The sequence below is a fragment of the Micropterus dolomieu genome, linkage group LG22 (genome assembly GCF_021292245.1).
Source record: "Micropterus dolomieu isolate WLL.071019.BEF.003 ecotype Adirondacks linkage group LG22, ASM2129224v1, whole genome shotgun sequence".
Taxonomy (NCBI): domain Eukaryota; kingdom Metazoa; phylum Chordata; class Actinopteri; order Centrarchiformes; family Centrarchidae; genus Micropterus; species Micropterus dolomieu.
The window spans coordinates 2867740-2890765 of record NC_060171.1 but is presented as its reverse complement, the minus strand read 5'-3'; the positions used below and the strand labels follow the sequence as shown (position 1 = coordinate 2890765).

The 23026-nt window shown below is 45.5% G+C and overlaps 1 protein-coding gene across 2 annotated transcripts in view; it reads right to left on the bottom strand.

Moving 5' to 3' along the window:
- Window positions 1–23026, bottom strand: part of LOC123962408 (cadherin EGF LAG seven-pass G-type receptor 1-like) — a 43598-nt gene extending 20572 nt beyond the window's left edge. For both annotated transcript variants that reach the window (XM_046038510.1, XM_046038511.1), the window contains exons 1-7: window positions 19528–23026; window positions 10714–11364; window positions 10239–10461; window positions 5678–5793; window positions 5515–5603; window positions 3354–3499; window positions 2608–2771 (exon numbers count right to left, since the gene is read on the bottom strand). In XM_046038510.1, the coding sequence (XP_045894466.1) occupies window positions 2608–2771; window positions 3354–3499; window positions 5515–5603; window positions 5678–5793; window positions 10239–10461; window positions 10714–11364; window positions 19528–22993 (4855 nt within the window). In that variant the 5' untranslated portion in view covers window positions 22994–23026. The remainder of the gene's footprint in view (window positions 1–2607; window positions 2772–3353; window positions 3500–5514; window positions 5604–5677; window positions 5794–10238; window positions 10462–10713; window positions 11365–19527) is intronic.

Sequence of the window (23026 nt, the reverse complement as noted above, 5' to 3'; positions counted from 1 at the left end):
CAGTAAAACTGTCAACACACAGGCCATAAACAGGCAGTCAGAAGGCAGTTAAACAGGTAGTAAAACTGTCAACACACAGGCCATAAACAGGCAGTCAGAAGGCAGTTAAACAGGTAGTAAAACTGTCAGCAAACAGGCCATAAACAGGCAGTCAGAAGGAAGTTAAACAGGTAGTAAAACTGTCAACACACAGGCCATAAACAAGCAGTCAGAAGGCAGTTAAACAGGTAGTAAAACTGTCAGCAAACAGGCCATAAACAGGCAGTCAGAAGGAAGTAAACAGGCAGTCAAACTGTCAGCAAACAGGCCGTAAACAGGCAGTCAGAAGGCAGTTAAACAGGCAGTCAAACAGTCAGCAAACAGGCAGTCAGAAGGCAGTCAAACAGTCAGCAAACAGGCAGTCAGAAGGAAGTAAAACAGGCAGTAAAACTGTCAGCAAACAGGCAGTAAACAGGCAGTCAGAAGGCAGCCAAACAGGCAGTCAGAAGGCAGTAAAACAGGCAGTAAAACTGTCAGCAAACAGGCAGTCAAACTGTCAGCAAACAGGCCGTAAACAGGCAGTCAGAAGGCAGCCAAACAGGCAGTCAGAAGGAAGTAAAACAGGCAGTAAAACTGTCAGCAAACAGGCCATAAACAGGCAGTCAGAAGGAAGTAAAACAGGCAGTAAAACTGTCAACACACAGGCCATAAACAGGCAGTCAGAAGGCAGTTAAACAGGCAGTAAAACTGTCAGCAAACAGGCAGTAAACAGGCAGTCAAACAGTCAGCAAACAGGCAGTCAGAAGGAAGTAAAACAGGCAGGCAACAGTCGGAAAACAGGCAGCAAACAGGCAGTCAGAAGGAAGTAAAACAGGCAGTAAAACTGTCAGCAAACAGGCCATAAACAGGCAGTCAGAAGGAAGTAAAACAGGCAGTAAAACTGTCAACACACAGGCCATAAACAGGCAGTCAGAAGGCAGTTAAACAGGTAGTAAAACTGTCAGCAAACAGGCCGTAAACAGGCAGTCAGAAGGCAGTTAAACAAGCAGTCAAACAGTCAGCAAACAGGCAGTAAACAGGCAGTCAAACAGTCAGCAAACAGGCAGTCAGAAGGAAGTAAAACAGGCAGGCAACAGTCGGAAAACAGGCAGCAAAGAGGCAGTCAGAAGGAAGTAAAACAGGCAGTAAAACTGTCAGCAAACAGGCAGTAAACAGGCAGTCAGAAGGCAGCCAAACAGGCAGTCAGAAGGCAGTAAAACAGGCAGTAAAACTGTCAGCAAACAGGCAGTCAAACAGTCAGCAAACAGGCCGTAAACAGGCAGTCAGAAGGCAGCCAAACAGGCAGTCAGAAGGCAGTTAAACAGGCAGTCAAACTGTCAGCAAACAGGCAGTAAACAAGCAGTCAGAAGGCAGTTAAACAGGCAGTAAAACTGTCAACACACAGGCCATAAACAGGCAGTCAGAAGGCAGTTAAACAGGCAGTAAAACTGTCAGCAAACAGGCAGTAAACAGGCAGTCAGAAGGAAGTAAAACAGGCAGGTAACAGTCAGAAAACAGGCAGCAAACAGGCAGTCAGAAGGAAGTAAAGCAGGCAGTAAAACTGTCAGCAAACAGGCAGTAAACAGGCAGTCAGAAGGCAGCTAAACAGGCAGTCAAACAGTCGGCAAACAGGCCGTAAACAGGCAGTCAGAAGGCAGTAAAACAGCGAGACAGGAACAGTGTTCAAAGTTCTTTCTTCCATTCAGAGAAAACGTCCTGCTGCAGAAGTCCTGCTTCACCAAACACCCTGAAACAGGCAGGCTATAAAACAGTCGGCAAACAGGCAGACAACAGGCAGTAAACAGGCAGTCAGAAGGAAGTAAAACAGGCTGTAAAACTGTCAGCACACAGGCAGTCATAAGGAAAACAGGCAGGCAACAGTCAGCAAAAAGGCAGTCTGAAGGAAGTCAAACAGGCAGTAAAACTGTCAGCACACAGGCAGTCAGAAGGCAGTAAAACAGGCAGGCAAACAGGCAATCGAACAGTCAGTCAGAAGGAAGTAAAACAGGCAGGCAAACAGGCAGTCAAACAGTCAGCAAACATGCAGCAAACAGGCAGTCAGAAGGAAGTAAAACAGGCAGCAAACAGGCAATCAGAAGGAAGTAAAACAGGCAGCAAACAGGCAGTCAGAAGGAAGTAAAACAGGCAGCAAACAGGCAGTCAGAAGGCAGTAAAACAGTCAGCGAGACAGGAACAGTGTTCAAAGTTCTTTCTTCCCTTCAGAGAAAACATCCTGCTGCAGAAGTCCTGCTTCACCAAACACCCTGAAACAGGCAGCAGGCAGGCTGTAAAACAGTCAGCAAACAGGCAGACAACAGGCAGAAAACAGGTAGTCAGAAGGCAGTAAACAGGCAGTCAGAAGGAAGTAAAACAGGCAGTAAAACTGTCAGCACACAGGCAGTAAACAGGCAGTAAAACAGTCAGCGAGACAGCCAGTCAGTCAGCAGTGTAAAGCTTCCACTCATGCTGGCCGATACTATGGAAGGTAAACGTGTTGGCTGATCCAGAGTCAGCGGCGAGTGGAGAACAAACCTGTCAGGGATCAGTCTCTCGTTCCTTCACACCTGGAGGGCTTTTGTTCAGTCGTACCTGCGTTGGTGCCGTTGTTGGCGATGAACCGGGCCATGTCCACCTGCCGTCCGTCGATGTTCAGGTCTCTGATGCAGCCCTCAAAGTCTCGACTCCTGACTGGTAAATCCTCCGGCAGGTCGGGAACACCGCCAAGAAGCAGAGGTCCAGTCAGATCCAACGACCTGCAGGACGGGAGAACGTTAAATCCTGAGATTCACCTCAGTTTAATACACAGATAAACATAACAACAATAATATAAAGCAGCACGTTGGCTACACTGTTTACATTTATAAAATGCTTTTAAATGTTATTGATAAAATTAATCAGTTACTGGTAATACTGAATAAAATGTCACCTACAAGACACACGGATGTTTATATTGTGATAATTGCATCAGTAAACTAACAAAGAACGACAGACATGGACGCGAGGGCGACATCAGGGCTCAGATTAGAGATGTGACGATGCACAATGTTTGTTCACCAGACCAAGACGAGGAGATATTTTAACACTACAGAAATAATCAAAGCTGAAATATCTGAGTGGGGGGTCTGAGCGTCCTCACTGAACACTTCATTTCAGGGTTAGGGTTAGTTCAAGTGGGTGAGTTTCAAGTTTACTGTAAATACTAATAATGGCTGCCGTAGTTTAGCTCAGTGTATGTAAATAAATGACCTTTGACCCAGAAACTGCTGCTGCTGAAAAACACAAAGAAACTGAAGCGTCTGAATGTGGTCCATTTACACAACAATACCCCCCCTCACTTCTTTGGGCCGGTCTGAGCGCTCTGAGCTGCACATGAATAGTTTCTGATCCGGCTGCCAAAACGAATCGCCAGCTCCACGTCACAGTCGTCCACGGCAACCACTGCCACCTTCTCACCAGATGGGCCGAGACGCCCGATGCTCAGCTGGAGAGAGAGAGGAGAGGGAGGAGGTCATGGGGCAAAGCATTCTGGAAAGAGAAAACTCATAATCCAAAATGTCTTTGTTTACATCCAAACTACAGCCGTCAGATACGGTACGTTAAGATACAGAGTTTGGTTTTAAAACATCTTTTAATTCCCAACTGCAGACAAATTTCCCCTAGTGAGATATTCAATTTTACAAAAAAATATCCTGTACGGCCGATATTCTTCTTTTCTTCTTTTTGGAAACACAGATTCTCCCACAGGTGTTACCTCACCAAGATAACATGACATAGTGCAGTTTAAAAGAAACCTACAGCTGATCATGTCAGCTGATCGATGCGTTTGTGTGCTGCTGAGCGCCCTCTGGTGGTCAAACTGTGCAGCAACAACACTCATGATGAAGGACCACCTCCACTTCCTTTTTTAATTGTCACTAATCAGCTGTTATAAACACAGACACCATCTGCAAATCAGCCGATAACTAACTAGGCCCTGTTATCAGCCGGGCTCTCCACGTGAGTACAGTCTGATCCCAAAACCTGATCCAGTTGAATCTGAACACTCCGACATGTTACGCGGAAGTTTTGCTTTTATTGGACAGTTTGACGTCAGACGGTTAAAGGAACATGTGGTGTAAAATAGCTGAGTACATTTACTCAAGTAGGCCTACTGTACTTCAGTGCTTGTACTTAATACTTAAAGTATTGTTTGTTTTCTGACAGCTGCAGTTGCTCAAACATGATGTTAGAGATTAAGCCTGCGGTTCTACTTTCGCCCCCTCGCTGCGTTTCAGCTGCTTCATCACACCGGCGTGTTATCTTCACTCTGACCAGCAGGGCGCACTGTAGTGACGACTCTTCTACATGTTTTCTGTCCTATGTTTTCTGTCTTTAATAAAAATCTACTTGTTAGAGCTTCTGCAGTATTTTAATCCTCTGTTGTATGAAGGGTCAGCGCGTAATCTGCCAGGTCAGCAGGTGTTTCCCAGAATGCACTGGGGTCAGGGATGAGACCTTCACCACGTACCACAGCAGCAGCTCTGTGACGTGGATGATGTTTTTCCTTCTTCCTGTCAGTGAAGGACAAAAATCTCCCCACAGACTCAAACTGAAAGCAGGTCGATGAAGAGGAATTTCCTGGGAATTCTCCACTGAACCTGACCCCCTTTGTCCCGGGAAAATCCTACCGGAGCCGAGACTTTTTTCATGCATTCAAATACTGAAGAATTTCATATGAACTGAACTCCACCGCAGAAGAGATGCAAACTCTGCAACAGGTGATTCAGTGAGAGCTGCAGACCTCCATCATGAACAACAACAACAAGCATCCACAGTACAGAAACAACACTCCATCATTCATATCAGCACCGAGACATCAAACTCCCTCCTGTAAATCAAGGGCAGCTGGACTTGATGAAGAGACTCGAAGACGTTTTGTCCCTCATCCAAGAGGCTTCCTCAGTTCTGACTGACAACAGGGAGTCCCAGCTGTTTAACCTCTGTGGGGTCATTAGTGCTCCTGGCTGCTCGTAATAGTCTTAGAGTCACCGTAAGCAAAGCCTGAACGACCGGCGTTGGCGCACAAATGTGAGTTTAACGTTGAAAAAGGGTCTCGGATGAGGGGAAACATCTTTAAGTATCTTTATTTTACCCTTGCTAGGAAAACTCCGACCTAGATGAACCTTCACAGACATCTCTCCTGCAAACTCTCGTATCAGACGACCCCTTAGAAACAAAGCCCCTCAGGCCTGAGTTTAAAATTACAGGAAACCGCCCCGGTGCATCTGGGAGCGTGCCTCAGTCAGACCACTCTGGGTTCAGGACTGGAAGCTTGTGTGGTTTTGGTTCAGTAAATCACCCGTCAGAGCTGCAGAGAGAGGCCGACTGTGCTCAGCAGGTCCAAAGGAAGCCTGCTTCAGGTCTGGGGCTCAGCTGAGAAGCTTCTGTAACGGTTGCTGGTTTGACTCTGTGCTTAATGAAATAAAGAATACGGCATGTTGTAGTATCAGTACACACCTTATTGTAGTAGTGCAGGTGAACTGAGTGCCACTCTCCATCACTGACTCCGCCCTCCACAAACGTCTCCACAGAGGTCCGGTTTTCACCTGCAGAGGACAGAATAGCTGCTTCATACCCAACAGACAATCTGAAGAATGACAAAGACGAAGAAGAGTTTTACCTGCAGAGAAGCTGAGCTGAACCTGTTCGCTGACGATCTCTAAAGCGATGAAGTCGTGTCTGTGATTGAATCGCCCGTTATACAGCAGCAGAGCGTCCCTGTCTCTGGTCACAAACCTGACGCAGTCAAACAACACATCTCATATTACATGTTATTTCACATATAACATGAAACGTCACACATAACATGTAACATCACATGTAACTTTACATGTAGCATCACATGTAACTTTACATATAACATGAAACGTCACACATAACATGTAACATCACATATAACATGTAACTTCACATGTAGCATCACATGTAACTTTACATATAACATGAAATGTCACACATAACATGTAACATCACATATAACATGTAACTTCACATGTAGCATCACATGTAACTTTACATATAACATGAAACGTCACACATAACATGTAACATCACATATAACATGTAACTTCACATGTAGCATCACATGTAACTTTACATATAACATGAAATGTCACACATAACATGTAACATCACATATAACATGTAACTTCACATGTAGCATCACATGTAACTTTACATATAACATGAAACGTCACACATAACATGTAACATCACATATAACATGTAACTTCACATGTAGCATCACATGTAACTTTACATATAACATGAAATGTCACACATAACATGTAACATCACATATAACATGTAACTTCACATGTAGCATCACATGTAACTTTACATATAACATGAAACGTCACACATAACATGTAACATCACATATAACATGTAACTTCACATGTAGCATCACATGTAACTTTACATATAACATGAAATGTCACACATAACATGTAACATCACATATAACATGTAACTTCACATGTAGCATCACATGTAACTTTACATATAACATGAAACGTCACACATAACATGTAACATCACATATAACATGTAACTTCACATGTAGCATCACATGTAACATCACATGTAACATCATATGTAACATCATATGTAACATCACATGTAACATCATATGTAACATCACATATAACATGTAACTTCACATGTAGCATCACATGTAACATCACATGTAACATCATATGTAACATCACATGTAACATCATATGTAACATCACATATAACATGTAACTTCACATGTAGCATCACATGTAACATCACATGTAACATCATATGTAACATCACATGTAACATCATATGTAACATCACATATAACATGTAACTTCACATGTAGCATCACATGTAACATCACATGTAACATCATATGTAACATCACATGTAACATCATATGTAACATCACATATAACATGTAACTTCACATGTAGCATCACATGTAACATCACATGTAACATCATATGTAACATCACATGTAACATCATATGTAACATCACATATAACATGTAACTTCACATGTAGCATCACATGTAACATCACATGTAACATCATATGTAACATCACATGTAACATCATATGTAACATCACATATAACATGTAACTTCACATGTAGCATCACATGTAACATCACATGTAACATCATATGTAACATCACATGTAACATCATATGTAACATCACATATAACATGTAACTTCACATGTAGCATCACATGTAACATCACATGTAACATCATATGTAACATCACATGTAACATCATATGTAACATCACATATAACATGTAACTTCACATGTAACTTCACATGTAACATGTAACTTCAGATACAAGATTATCTCATATAACATGACAGATCACATGTAACATGACATCTAATGTAAAGTAAAATAAAGCAATTAGATTTTTTTTAAATGATATGTAATGAAAAATGAGTCATTTACATTTCGTCCAGCAGACGGACATTTATCAGCATTATCTTGGATATACTGTTATACTGTATACTGGCAGATATTTATATTGTGATTCATTGATTATAAAAATGATAATCTCATTCTAATAATTTAATAACTTGGGATTCTCTACAGTTTTTTGTTTTTACTGTAAAACATTCTGCAGATAAATTGCAAACATTTTTTTCGATTATAATCCTATTAAATCTCAGCCAATAAACTGTTGTCATATTGTTCCTTCACAGAGACAGGGTCAGTCAAATCATCTAATCAGCTCAGCCAACATTAATAACAGGAAGTGATTTCTAAAAGCAGGAAAATTTTGTGCAGAGTTCAGGAAGAGGAGGAATGTGGAAAGAGAGAGATAAAGGACAGACAGGAACAGGACAGAGCCACTTCCTGTTGTCTCTGTCCAACACAACCCATCACTTCCTGTCCTCTGGTCTGATGTCTGATCATCAGACCTCAGATCTGACCTCAGATCAGATCCTCCTGAAACTGACCAACACATACTCAGTCCCAAACTCACATATGGACGCTTGGTCTCAGCCAACATGTGTATCTGGGCCCCACATGGGTTTGCTTGGGCTACATGGGTACCAAATGGGCATATTATCTGGGACCCATGTGCGTAAACTAAGAAGGTTCCAAATGGGCAAATCTGGGTGGGCTTCCTATGTGGGTCTTAGTTAGTCACTAATGGGAAACGAGTACATAGGCTTACAATGGGCAACACAAATGGGGCCCAGTTGGGGCTCGCCTAAGACCCAGTGTAATCCTGCATAAAACCCATGTGAGCAAATGACATTGGGCCATTATGGAACCCATGGACAATATAGGACCCATTTTTTAGCCCATTTACTACCCACATGGGCCACACATATAAATGTTGGCTGGGGTCAAGACCTGTTGGCATCGCTTTATAGCGGCCTGGGTACCCTTTAGCGTCGTTTAGGGCTCCAAGGTCAAGTTATCAACAATTTCAGTTTCATCCCGCAGCCAAGAGACTTCTTCACTTCTGACTGACTGGTAGGGAAACTAAGCTATTTAACCTCAGTGGGCTCGTTTGCGCTTTACTTTAAACTTTTTTGGATAACTATGACCCGGATGACTGAGAACCACCAAACGTACTTGGTTAGGTTTAGACACCAAAACCACTTGGTTAGTGTTAGGGTTAATTCAATGTTGTCTTTTTGTTATACACAGTAAATGAACACTGGATGAAAGTCCAGCTTCTGGCCCACCGTCTACCCCAACCACCCCCTTTGTTGGACTGTTCTGTTAAATATGCCACACCTACCTTTACCGTTCATAAATGACGCTACAGGGCTTCCTCACGTGTGTTGAACTATGCCGCTAAGGGGCTCCACAGTGCGTTACAAACTGCTGCCAACGGGTCTTGACCGTGCGTCCATTTGTGACAATTTGGGAGTGAGAACGGGTTGAACTCGGCTGCAGCTCAGCAGATGAACTGAAGGTGGATCAGATTCTCTTTACTTCAAACAAGTCCTGATATTTACCGCTGAAACCTGATCAATCGACGAGTCAATCAACAGACACTTTTCATGCAAAATAACAAAAATATGCGGGTTCCAGATTCTCACAGTGATTTTTTCTCTTTCTGATTCTTTATTTAGTGTTGGTGGAAACAAACAATCTGAAGACGCTAATTTGCCTCCGGAGTTTTCTGATTTTTTACAGACCATCAATCAATCGTTGAATCTAGAAAATCCTCAGCAGATTATTCAACAATGAAAATAATCGTTAGCTGCAGCAACGCACATAGACTGGAGAAATGAGAAACGGCGACTCAAATGATGGAAAGATGAAACGTTTGAAATGGATACTGTTGTGTAAAATAAATCAAAAGAGTATTAAAGACGTATAAACCAAAAAAAAGTTAATTTGTAAAACAGATGAAAGCCTTTCTAAACACCTGCTTGATTAATCAGTGCACAATAAAAAACATAATTTAAGATTATTTGCAGCGCACACAAACAGAACCACAATTTAGGATCGTTTTCGTTGCCTCGGTCGAGCAAATACGAGTGCAGGTGCCATTTTTGTGTACACGTACTTCCTGTGTGCCTTTAGGAGTCTTTCCTATGTACAGTTTAATAAATGATAGCTTAGCAGCTATTTAAGACCATGAGATGTGCTTGAAAGCTTCAAGAAAAGCTTAGACTCTTTGGAAGCACATTTTTCTCAAGCTGATTTTTTTTTACAGTCCATGGATGTGTTTCCACCGGCGTCTTCCTGCAACAACTCTTCCAGCCTCTCATGAGATTTCAGAGCGAGACTTCAGTTTCCTGTTAAAAACAAAGGGGGTCATGAGGGGAGTCCCTCATAGGGATCCTTCTCATGATGATCCATCCGACACCTGGTGTGACAGTCTGAGCCTGTCACTGGCAACAAGAAGCTCTTTCTGTGGACGCCATTTTGACGGATACCAAAACATTTTGTACCTGCTCGTTATTTCACCAACATGTGTGGAAAAACAGCCCAGGGTTAAAAAATACCAACATTACCCTTTAAGGACAGGGTCCCCCGAGATTGTTTCTCCATTTTCAAATTAAGAAAAACCAGGCCACATTTACGGGAACAAAATGTTGACAATGCTTACAGGTTCACGGAAACTCTCGGAGAACGCCGGGAAAGATCTGTCACTAAGTGACTTCATGACCTGAAGGACAGGTTTGCTCGACTGAGGGACACATTGTCTCACCTGAAGGACAGGTGGAAGCGGAACCTCTGTCTCAGGCCGCTGTAGGTGATGAAGGATCGTCTCGGGAAGCTTCGACTCGTCTCTTCGCAGTACGCCGTCTGAAAGTCTCCATCAGGACATTGACATACGAACCCGCCCACCTGCAGGTCGACGCACCTGCCGCCATTCTTACACACACCTGAGATACAACGTCCAGACCCAGAGTCCACTTGACACAGTGCACCTGGACAGAGACAGAAGATGAAGCATTAAGATGTTTAGCATGAATTACATGTTGAATAATTTCATCTGTAAAAACTTTGGATGTTCAGCACTAAAGGAAAAGTCATGGAGTCATTAAAACTCCATCAGTGTTAACCCTCACCTCTTTACTTTTACTCTGAAAGAACTTGAAAATGGTTCAATTATCAGGTGAAAGTCTGAAGAAGAGGACACTGACAGGAAATGAGTGGATAAAAGGACAGAATAAACTGACCACTGAGTCTCTGAGGACACTGACAGTTGAATCCTCCCTCTGTGCGGTGACACGTCCCTCCGTTCAGACACGGGGAAGAGTAGCACTGGTCGACCTCCATGTTGCAGGTTTCCCCGGTGAAACCCGGCGGGCAGCGGCACCTCAGCCCCCCCGCCGGCTGGATGGACCTGAACAGCAGCGTGTCGGACGCCGTGAACGCTGCCGTGCTGTGAAAGCTCAGCGCCGACACACACTTCATGTAGTTCTCGCAGGGCTCTCGCAGACAGACGTTATCATCGAACGGCAGCACGTTCTGATTGGACAGCAGCGTCAGCAGAGTCCGGTTCAGGTAGATCTGCTCCTGCAGCGTCTCAGAAGACAAGACGCCACCTCCCAGTGCATCATGGTCCTCAGACGGCTGCATGGCGGAGAGCGTCAAGTTTAGGACGTTTCTCTCCACCTGGGAATCGTTCTGGATACTGAAGACGAAGACGTGGTCTCGGCGGGTGGAGAGGACGGCAGCCATAGCGTCCACAAACAGAGACAACAGAGGGGACAGGAAGTGCTGCAGAGACATGTTGTCCAATCGGACGGTGACGCTGTTGGTCAACATGTCGTCGGTGACGATGGAGACGCGTAGCAAGCAGAGAGCTGTCACCTGGTGGACGCCATCTGAGGACGGACAGACAGACCAACATGAGTAGAGGGACAGACACTGCGTGGACAAACTTGTCCTGAGCGTGGCGATGGAGGAAGGGTCACAGTGTTAGAGGCATAAAGTGAGCCAGCTTCAGGTGTGACGAAGACGTTCCAAAGATGGATGAAGACTTGTTTTACGGAGCCCTGCGAGGTAACAATGTGTGAACACATGCAATGCTAACGGCAAATCTGAAGGGTACTTCCTGTCTGGGGATATTTCTCCTTCCTAGATCTACAGGGGTTCACCAAGTGTCCAAATACTGTAAGGTGACTGTCCACCCGTCTATAGATGAAGATTGGTGGGTCTTGGTTTTTAGATGTGCATGAGTTTTTAATCTTTTTAACTGGTTCTGGTGATCTGCTGTTCTTGTGCTCTTAGACCCGACTGCTGCTTTTGACTCTCATTTCTGGTCTGGAGCTCTGTGTTGGTATCAGGGACACTGTCTCGAATGGGTTCTTCTGATTTAGACTCTGCATCATCTACCTGCCCCTCAGAAGAAGTGACCCAAAAATCTATTGATGGACTCCAGACTGTCCAGAACTCAGCTGCCAGGCTGCAGAACCAGAACAAAGAACCATGATGAGCTATGATCTTCATGGCTTCTCTCCCTGTTCTATCTCTGACCTTTTATCCCAAACGCACCAGCACGCACCATCAGATCCTCGGAGTTGTGACTGAAAACTAAAGGGGGTCAGTTTGCAGTCTGGAACAGCCCGAGGAAACCGGGTTGGCTGAGTCAGTGAACTCTTCTTAAAATATACTTTTACAGGAGAGCCTTTCCTGATTTTATTTATTTATTTAAACTCTTTTTTTACTTGTATTTTAAGTGTTTTCTAGCTTTGTGGATTGTGGATCCTATCGTCTGTTTTGTTTGTTTTTTTGTCTTTGCATTTGTCAAAGCACCTTGTAACATGGTTTTTGAAAAGTTCTCTATAAATAAAGATTGTTATTATTATTATAAATGTTGTTTTAAAGCTTTTGTTCATTCAAGTCTGAAAGGAAATCCCGTACATCTGGTGAAGGCCCAATTTCAAAATTGGGGGAGAAAAGGACAAAACGTGAAAATTCAGGTAAGAAAAGAAAAATGTTGATTCTTTTTAGTCCACCTGGATTGTTTTTATTCAGGTCTTTGTGCTGTGGGCAAAACCCTGAAAGTTCAGGAAAGATGTGAGTCCAGTTTGTGGTGACGATGGCGCTAAAACGTAACGGCCTTTAACCTTTAGCTCGAAGCACCGACTGCCTGGAACTGCTGAGGAAACTGAAACCATCAGAGAACATACAGACAAAACATAAGTCTCAGAAGACTCCATAAGTCCGGAGCATCCCAACAGACTGAAGGAGGCACCCCCCCCCCCCCCCCACCCGACAGCCACAGACCCCCATCTGTAATGACTGAACAAAAGAAACAAGCCGTCCGCTCTGTTCCACTGTCTGCTCACATTATGTCAAACAGTAAAACAAACTCGCTGTGACAACAGGGGCCTCTGATTGGTTCAAATAATGTGATGAAGCTGAAAATAACTTGCTTAAAGGCTGAAGAGTCAAAGTGAAGCTCTGATTCTACAAACATGTTTCATGATGATGATGAAGAAAAGTCATAATACATGAGGTCAGAGAAACTTCAGTGCGATAACTGACCCATACACATTTCATGTTTTACCTGAACCTCAGCCTGAAGCGGGCCACCAGAACCACAACAGATCTGTACGCGTCTGATGAGGACTAAACATCACTGTCAGACACACAGCAGCTGCAAGAACTGAACTCTGAAAGTCAAAGCTTCTGAATTCACAGACTGTTAATGGAACTTCTCACAACCCTATCTGGGATCTTAATGTTTGGATTCTACATCAGAAACGTTGTTAAAAGGTTCTTGCACAGAACGCGTTGTTAATAAAGTGCAACATTAGCTTTCTGTACTTTTCTTAAACGCAGCAAAATCTGACGTTTCGTAACTCAAGAATGTTCTAACAGAAAAACTAGGGGGGCGAGCGTGCGCTCAGAGTGACGTTCCTAAAACACCAAAGTGAGCACCGCATGAGGAAGATCTGATCCCTGGACCACCACAGAAAATGTCATGTTGTCAATAACTCTCAGTAAATGTTGCTGCAGCAGAAAGCTCCTCGTTTTTATTAGCGACTTGAAAGGAACCTTCTTTCAGACTCTGTGGGACTGAACCGATCCCTCTTTGTGTTCCGGTCTGACGGAGGCTCTTTAGTTCTGAGCTCTGGGGCAGATTTCAACACGTCCCCCTTGTCTCCCACAGTAACCGTCAGTCAGACTGTCCGAATGAGACCAGGGGCAGACCAGGACCTGCTGAGCCGAACACTGACAAGGAAACCAGATCCAGATCAGCGTGACGGGTTTCATGTGAATTCTGACTGAATGTAGAACAAGATCAAAGAAGCAGAAATTGAAGTTAAGCCATGTATAATAATTATTTATTAATATTAATTAGCTTGTTCTCTGTTCTGGATCTCAGTCTCACTTTACTGTGACATGAAACATAACTATAGAAATCTTTTCAGCTGTTGGAATAAAAGATGTCAGCTTGGAGACCCACACCTACAACACCACCCAACAGCAAAACCACGCCTACAGTAGGTCAGCCCAGAGAAGACAACAGGCCTGTCCAGCATCCCTGACCGAACATCTGACAACAAAGAAACAACTTCAGGAACAAAGTTAACAGTTAAACTGCCTCGTTAGCGAGTTTGTCATGTTCACAGGGAGAGAACGGAAAACTGGGACAAGAAGAAACTGAGTGCAGAAGCTGCTAAAGTTAGTTTTCAGTCATTTTTAATCAGATTGTTTTTTTTAGTTTAAGTTACTTTTTTTGGACAGTGCACATTTTCTTCTTCTATATTCAACTTGCATTTCATTTTCTCATTTCTCAGTTTACATTTCTTAGTGCAAAATATTCTTCATTTTTAACTAATTATGCTTGGGGAGACAAAATCAGCCCCTTCAGAAAGTGGAGACATGTCCCCAGCGTGCCCAGCGTCCCCACTGTGCCCAGCGTGCCCAGCGTCCCCACTGTGCCCAGCGTCCCCACTGTGCCCAGCGTCCCCACTGTGCCCAGCGTCCCCTGTGTCACCAGTGTGCCCAGCGTCCCCACTGTGCCCACCGTCCAAAGTGTCACCAAGTGCCCAGCGTGCCCACCATCCCCTGCGTCCCCTGCGTGGGGCTCTCCCTGTCCCCCCTCCCGGCTCTGCACCCGCCCCAACACCACCCTGACACCTCCGCCTGTCCCAGCTGCCCTCCTGTAGACCTGCTGGCCGAGTCTAACGGGAAACTCCTGGACACAAACAAACTGATCCTGTAAGACGGTGCAGTGTAAACGCTCAGGAGGCCCTCAGGAGCCAACAGACGCAAGCGTCTTATTCACACAAGTGACGTAAGCGTCTGTTGGTGTGCGAGCAAAGCAGCTTCGCAGACAGATCAGCGCGAGCTCACTTTAATCTGCATCAGGACAAAGACCTCCTCCCCCTCTCTCCCCTTTTCTTTAACATGTCCCAAATATGGAGCTGGTCTCTGTTGCCATGGAGACACATGCTGATAGAATGCCAAAGACCCCCTCCCTGTGAGACCCCATCAGACCGCCTACTGAGACTCAGATCCAGATTCTGCTGCTGTTTAAACTCGCTTCATGTCGTTACTGTAAAAACACGTCTGGTAAATTAAAGCTTGACAACGTTCCTTCTGAAGTGCACAAAGTCTCAAAACATCGAACCTTGAAGACAGCAGAAAGAGACAGAAGCCGTTGACAGTGTGTTCTGTTTTAACTAGAGCTGTGCACGTTATCGCGTTCACGCATTAATTATTTTCTGTCACGTTAATGTGGTTTTTATTATTATTTTGAAAGTCTGCTGCTTGCTGGCTCTGGGGGATGTTGATCAGCCTGAGAATCAGCCATACAAGTTGGAGCCATTATGCATGAGGGGGACATGTCCCCCCCACATTTCAAAATCTGTTTTGTCCCCCTCACTTTTTCTGGCGATTTTGGAGAGGGCTCATAGCCAGGCTAGTTTGAGTCAATCAACCAATAATCAATCAAGACATAATTAAACAGTTGAAACGGGACAAAAATCACATAGGCCGATAGAAAACATGCGACACAACGCAAAGGTGGTGCTGAAAAGTTAAGGGAAGCAGGTGCAACAAAGAGCCTCAATATTACGTTTCATTTGTGCTGTTCTTCTTGTACCTGAAGACAGCAGTGAGGACACCTGCTGCAGGGGGTGTAGTGACTTGTTACAAGTAACATAATTTTGCAAAATAAATCAATAAAATAAAGTAATTGGCACCTTTTCGCGTTCCTTTTTTAAAACTGTAGCTTACTTTTACTCTTTACTCCAGTATTTTCTGTGGGCCAGCAATATACTTTTAATTTCGCTACATTTTCCATTCATACCTTCATCAGTCTGTAATCTGCATTAGGCTTCGTTAACCGAATGAGCTGTCAGCCAGGCTGTGTGCGTGCAGTTACGCATAAGAGCACCAGGTCTCCTCTGTGGTACAGAGACGGGCGCTTATCACAGAGATGAATGAGCTGGGCAGATGAAAACATTTAGAAAATCAGGCAAATACCTTTGCAGTTTACATTTATTCATTCAGCTGACACTTTCATCCATAGCGACTTACAATTGCTATACATGTCAGAGGTCGCACGCCTCTGGAGCAACTAGGGGTTAAGTGTCTTGCTCAGGGACACATTGGTGAATGGGTCACAGTGGGGGATTGAACCCTGGTCTCCCACACCAAAGGCAAGCATCTTATCTATGTGCCATCACCACCCCAGTTTAAGGCTTAATTGTTCTACTGATACAACTGAAATCCAGTGAGCGCACACCTTGGCACTAGTGGCCTGTTGGAAAGCCTGCGTCGTTCAAGCCGGCCGGCACCTACTTTCACTTTCCATTAACGGCGCATTAAAGCGTATTTAGTTTCTGCAGAGAAAACCTAAACTTCACACTGTAACATCTAATTTAGATGATCACTAGATTGATTCTGAGAAATTAACAGTATCCTGTTGTTGAAAAGAGCATCGCTTTCTTTTGATGGATATTCACCTGTTTTTTTATTAGTTTTATAGTGAGTCCATAAACAGAAAGTCGCCGGTGAAACGAATCTTGGATTCACTCAGCAGCTACGAGTTGTTATTTAATCCGGAAACAATCATATTTGAGATGCATAGAGAGAGAAAATATGGTGGATAAAACAGTCCTGTTGGGCTTTACGCATGACGCACAGCTTCCTCTGTATGTAGTTTACCCTGCTTCAGCAACGAGCTGCTCCGTGTTACTGCCACAACAATTCTTTACGTTGTAAAGATTATTTAGATGCTTTAGGAATAATCAGATTGTTTTGGCTGCCTGTGCTGCTGCAAAGAAAGAGGTTTGGTTGGCTACATGTCCATAATAAAAGATACAGGCAACAATAGCGGCTGGGCAGCAAACTGATATTTTAAAGTGATCTTATCAACTCGTGGAGATTTAAAAAGAAAAATAATTATTAAACAGAAATAGCTAAAGATAATCAACCAGCAAAGCAAATTGCATTCCTTAGAAATAACCATGTTGCAGCAGAAAAAATATATTATTATATTTATACATGACTAGGTTTGTCATTTTTTTCTTTTCCTTTTTATGGGAGTAATTGTACTTTTTCTTGAATAAAGATTTTGAGTACTCTACCTGCCACTGGCCAGCGGGACCAGCACTAGTGCTGTCATGGTGAACATGAAACAGACAGCAGAGATGAGGGCAAGAGCAGAACAGAGTCAAAGCTAGCACAGGCCAAAGCAGCAGTTTATGGTTAGATTGATGATGATATGGCTTATTTAGTTATCTACTTATTACTTTACTTTAGGAGTGTTAGATGGGTGTTTTTAAAATTTGGTTATGTACTGTACTTGCATAAAATTCTCAAGAAGGCCTGACAAATGCTTTGTCTGGAGAGCGGGCTCACCAGGGACAAACTCCTGGGCCACTTTTTTGCCTCCGTCTGTGACCATCCTTGACCTTAAAAACTTGTGCCAGGAGGTGTGTATGTGTCTCTGCTACGTGTCCATAAACAATTGAAATGTATTTGAAATGTTCACACAGAAACGAGCATCCTGCAGTATTTTAAGAGGAAGAGGAGGTCACAGGAGCAGGAGTAGAAAAAATTCTCCATCTTCTGTCACTACAAAGACCCTCTTTCAACCACCCTAATTAGTACATTCTGTTTTCAAAAGTCATTAGAAATTAGCATTAAGTTTATTAAAAAAAAAATCGGTGGGGGGGGGCATGCCTCCGAACCCCCTTAGCATTTCAGCGTCCCCCCCCAGGTTCAATGTCGCTCCTACGCCCCTGGAATCAGCCACCCAAACCAGCAGCGGAGAGAGGCTTCGCTAGGTTCTCTCAGGTGATCAGACAGGGAGACGGCGCTCTGCGAGTAAACGGCAGGCGCTCTATGGAGAGTAACCATGGCAACGGCTTCTGTGCGCTACTCAGCTGTAGCCTATTTAAATTAGGTTAAAATTACAGGCTACATAACTAATAACTTTACCGGACAGGCCTTCATCTAGTTTTGCGGGGATGCTCTGCCATGTGAATTCCCTCCTGTTGGTGTCCTGTTTAGTTAAACAGTGAGAGATTCAAGACAATTCAGCTTCGGCGATGTGGTTTGTAAAGTGTTTACAAACCACATGTTATTGCACTTTGTGTTTATAGCAGTACATTTAAATTAAAAGTGGCAACACACTACTTTAGAATTCATTATTCAATTTAGCGCGTAACAATGTGATTAATCGCAATTAATAATTCAAGTCAAAATGGTTTCAGTTGTGTCTGATGTTTTACTAATACTAAGAAGAAGAATACTCCTTTTGAATTGACACTTATGTCCCATCAGCAGTTACTCTGTCAGAAACACCACAGAAGAAGAGAAACCGACAAACACCGGAAGATCAAACTACGACATTTCATACGCAGATCCACCACACAGAGCAACGAGGAACCAGAACCTGGTGTTAGTTCACCGTCTGTAATAACAGTAATGTAGAAAGGAAACTCTATGGTTCATTTTTCAGTTAGACACTTTCAGGTTACAACTTACAGAAGCTGGTGGAACAGAGGGTAGACAGGAAGTGATGTCATGACTTTGGCTCTCTATTTGTAGTCCTAACCGCACACATCCTAATGTTGCATTCAACTAAAAGCGTGACACTGCTTCTCTCTGAATGAGGGTGACGTTTGGAACACAGCAAAAGAAGGACCTGGATTGTAGCTGCTGCTGCAGCCTGAGAGCTTTGCTCCAGGTGGACCCTTATGTTCTACACCCGCTGCCAGGATTACTATTATTATTCATCCGTTTTACCGCTGCCATTACGATCATTTAAAATCTCTATGTGGAAATAGCATTGCTAGCTTCTGTCACACACAAACTAATCGATCACTGCTGGGCTGAGCGTGTTTTGTGTGACATCATCCTGTCTTCTGTTTGTCTTCATCTATTTTAACTGAACTTGAATCCTCCTTCGCAGCCTGGAATCTGACTGTGAGGCAGAGAGAAAACATTCTCTACTCTCTAAATGCTTCACACGGCTCTATCGACATGAGAGGAAAATAGTTTTAGTTACAGTGAGCTTTAGACGACAAAATGTTTTCTAAATAAAATTCTTTTTTCAAAGTGACTGAACAAGAACATCCCCAGAAATGGAGTACCAAGGTTTTTTTACAGTAAACTGAGGGGAGTTACATTTCTGGTGAAGCTGCCTCCACATATCTGACTCTGAAGAGTTAATGCAACTACACTGAGTTTGATTTAACAGATTTTAACCAGCAGACTAATCAATAATCCAAATAATGGTTCATTCCTAACATTGCTGTTGAGGACTGATTGATTTTAACTGAATTCAGAGTGAGCAGTAACTCCAACACTTAATGCACCTTCTCCATACAGACTCTATCTCTGAGAGTGTTGTTATATTTAGATATGAGGTTTAAGTCTGACAGCAGGAACGTTGTGAATGAAGGACTCTGAACCCGTTTTTAAACTTAAAGTTTTCTTTCCTTCCCCGTCTGCCTCTGCTCCAATAAATGAAGTTGCATTGAATTAAATTGTTCGGAGGTGTTTCTGAGGTTTCTTACCGCTCACTCGGATCTTCATGGAGGCCTCCAGAGGTCTGTTGTTGTCCAGGTCCCTGCTGAGCTGCAGCTCTCCGCTGGCCTGGTTCAGAATCAGCAGGTTCAGCTCATTTCCCTCCAAAAAACTGAACCTCAGTTTATCAGTCACATCTGGGTCCCGGGCCGGCACCGACCCGATCACTCCAGCAGGAAAGGTGTCGGACCGGTTGGTGATGTAGTTGTTGAAGATGATCTCAAAGTCCTGCAGGACAGGGACGTTGTCGTTGACATCCAGCAAGTGGATGTGGACGGCGGCACGGCTCACTAATGGAGCCGAAGTGGCCTGGACGATGATGGTAAACTTGGATTTTGACTCATAATCCAAGTCAGCAAGCGCGATGAGGTCCCCGTTAAAGATGTCCAGCTGGAAGACTTCGGGGACATTTCCTTCCACAATCTGAAACAGGATCTGAGCGTTCGTTCCCTCGTCAGGATCCGTTGCGGTGATTCGAGCAATGACGGAGCCCACAGGACTGTTCTCTGTCACATAGAGGTTCATCTCGTCTTCCTCAAACACAGGAGCATTATCATTGATGTCCAGGACAGAAACCTGGACGTCCACTGTGGCTCTGAGAGGGGGGACACCTTTGTCCACAGCAACCGCTCGGAGGTGGTACACCTCCACGTTCTCTCGGTCCAGTTTCCTCGCCGTCCTAATGATGCCAGAGTACGGCTCGATGAAGAAGTCTCCATCTTCACTGCTGTGGAAGGCGTAGCTGACTCTGCCGTTAGCACCAGAGTCTCGGTCGGAGGCGCATATCTGCAGCACGCTGGTGTGAACCGGAGCGTCTTCGAACACAGAGCCCTGGTAGAGGTCCCGATGGAACTGTGGAGCGTTATCATTGGCGTCCAGCACTATGATCTCAACGTACGTGGTGTCTGATTTCTGAGGGATGCCGTGGTCGTGTGCGATGATGGCGAGGGTGTAGGAGGCCTGGTCCTCGTAGTCCACATCAGTCTGTGTAGTGATGGCGCCTGTTCCCGGGTGGATTTTAAACTGCGGCACGTTGTCCTCCATGATGTAACTAATGCGAGCGTTCTCTCCCGTGTCTTCGTCCGTGGCACTGATGGTGACCACGGTGGAGCCAACAGGCCGGTCCTCGCTCAGCATCACCTGGTAGTTGGTGCTCTGGAACACCGGCTGGTGCGTGTTGGCATCAGTGACGTTGACATAAACCTGCACGGCGTCCTGGAGTGTGCCATCTGACGCGGTCACCGTCAGGACATACTGTCGTTCCTGCTTGTAATCCAGCGGCAACGCCAAGGTGATCAAACCGCCAGCGCTCTGGCTGGTGATGGAGAACCTGTTCCTGGTGTTTCCACTGGAGATCTGGTAGATCACGATGCTGTTGGCATCGCGGTCGACAGCAGACAGCAGCAGCACGCTGGTTCCCACAGCCGCGTCCTCGTTGATCTTAATGTTGTACAGCGCCTGAGTGTACGTGGGAACATTATCATTCACATCGAGGACCGTCAGGCTGACAGAGGCGGAGGACGACATGGCAGGAACTCCATGATCCACGGCTTCCACCCCGAACATGTAAAACTCTGTGGTTTCCCTGTCCAGCTCGCCGGTGACTGTCACCCACCCAGTGCTTTTGTTGATGGTGAAGGGGACATCCGGTGCTGCGTCCGTCAGCCGATACTCCAAGTGAGAGTTGTTACCAGAGTCGGCGTCGATGGCCTGGATGTGAATCACAGAGTGACCAATGACCATGTTCTCCAGGACGGTGGCCTGGAACGGCGTGCTGACGAACATGGGGGCATTGTCATTCACATCTACCACCCTGACGACCACGAGCCCGGTGGTGTTAATGAGAGGAGGGCGGCCGCCGTCCTGAGCTTTGACCCGCAGGTTGTACTCCCTGACAGTCTCGTGGTCCAGAGGGCTGATGAGGAAGATGACGCCGGTCAGGGAGTGGATGTAGAACTGGCCCCTGACGTTGCCACTGATGATGCTGTAGTGGACTTTGCCGTTGTCGCCCTCATCCTCGTCTGTGGCTTCCACCTGAGTCACTCTGGTGTTCGCTGCCACGCTCTCCAACATCTGGACAACGTGGCGTCTCTGGATGAACTGTGGATAATTATCGTTCTCATCCTCAACACTGACGAACATGGTGGCCGTGGAGGTGAGAGGTCCTGGATTTCTGCCTTGGTCGCTGGCCTCCACCTCCAACCGGTACTGAGCTACTCGTTCCCTGTCGGGACGCTCTGTCACCCGTACCACCCCGGTCCTGGGATGGATCTCAAAGGGAGCGGTGTCCTCCTCGCTGATTATCCTGTAGATCATGTTGCCGTTGGACGGAGCGTCTCCATCTGACGCCCTAATGGTCAGCATCTCAAACCCAGCCTCCACGTTCTCCCTGATGCTGATCCTGTACTCGGTCTGCTCAAACACCGGCCCTTGGTCGTTTGTGTCACTGACAGTGACGGTCAGGTACGCAGTGGATGACTTCCTCGGCTCTCCGTTATCAGTAGCAACGACCCTGAAGACGTGCGTGTCCTTGACCTCCCGGTCCAGTGGCTGCAGGGTGGAGATGCCGCCGGTGAACGGGTCGATCTGGAAGTAGTCGTTGGACCGGCTGTCGAACAGAGCCTCCATGTGGTAGCTCACCTGGCCAGCGGCTCCGAGGTCTCCATCCAGAGCTTTCAGCGTGATGACACGTGTCCTCGCTGGCTCGTTCTCGGGTACAGAGACCTGATAGTTGGGCAGCTGGAAGTGAGGCGCTGAGTTCACAGGTGCACGTCTTCTGCGCTTAGCAAACACTGGAGTTACGTCAGCAGGTGGGTCGGCGGGGCGGAGCTTCAGGAGCACGAGCGTGGAGGTACGGTGGCTGCGAGCGTCCCACAACGCGCACACCGCCTCCAGCTCAGACGTCAAACATTCAGGACTAAAACCACCAGAGAAACTTTTCTTCTTACCTTTAGCTGCGCAGGAAATCTGAAAATGTTGGTTTCTGCGCAGGAAATGCGGCAGGTGATGATGAACTTTGCTCCGCAGGTGGTCGGTGAGGGCGCATGGCGGCACCGTGCCGGACCGGAGCGTCAAGTGAACGCTTACCGCTGAGTTGACGGACTGTCCCGCGGGTCGGATCACACAGTCCCGGCTGTGGAGGAGCAGCCGGAGGCGGATCACGATGGACTCCTGTGGATCAGTCAGGGATCGGAGCTGAACATAGACCGGAAAAGAGTTTCTCCTCCGGAACCCGCATCTGGGCACTCCAGAGAGAAAAACGACCCCGGTTCGTCTCTGGATGTGGATGAAGCGGAGGACGGAACCGGGAGTTAAATCCCGGTCAATGTGATAAATCCAACCGGGTCCCACCGAGGCGTTGAGCAGCACGGACCCGGATCCGGAGCAGGGCTTCAGTCTGACTAGCAGAAGAAGAAACAAACAGCAGATCTGGACCAGGTTCACAGAGAAATCCATAACGGAGACACTAAACCCTCCACCTCCTCTCCA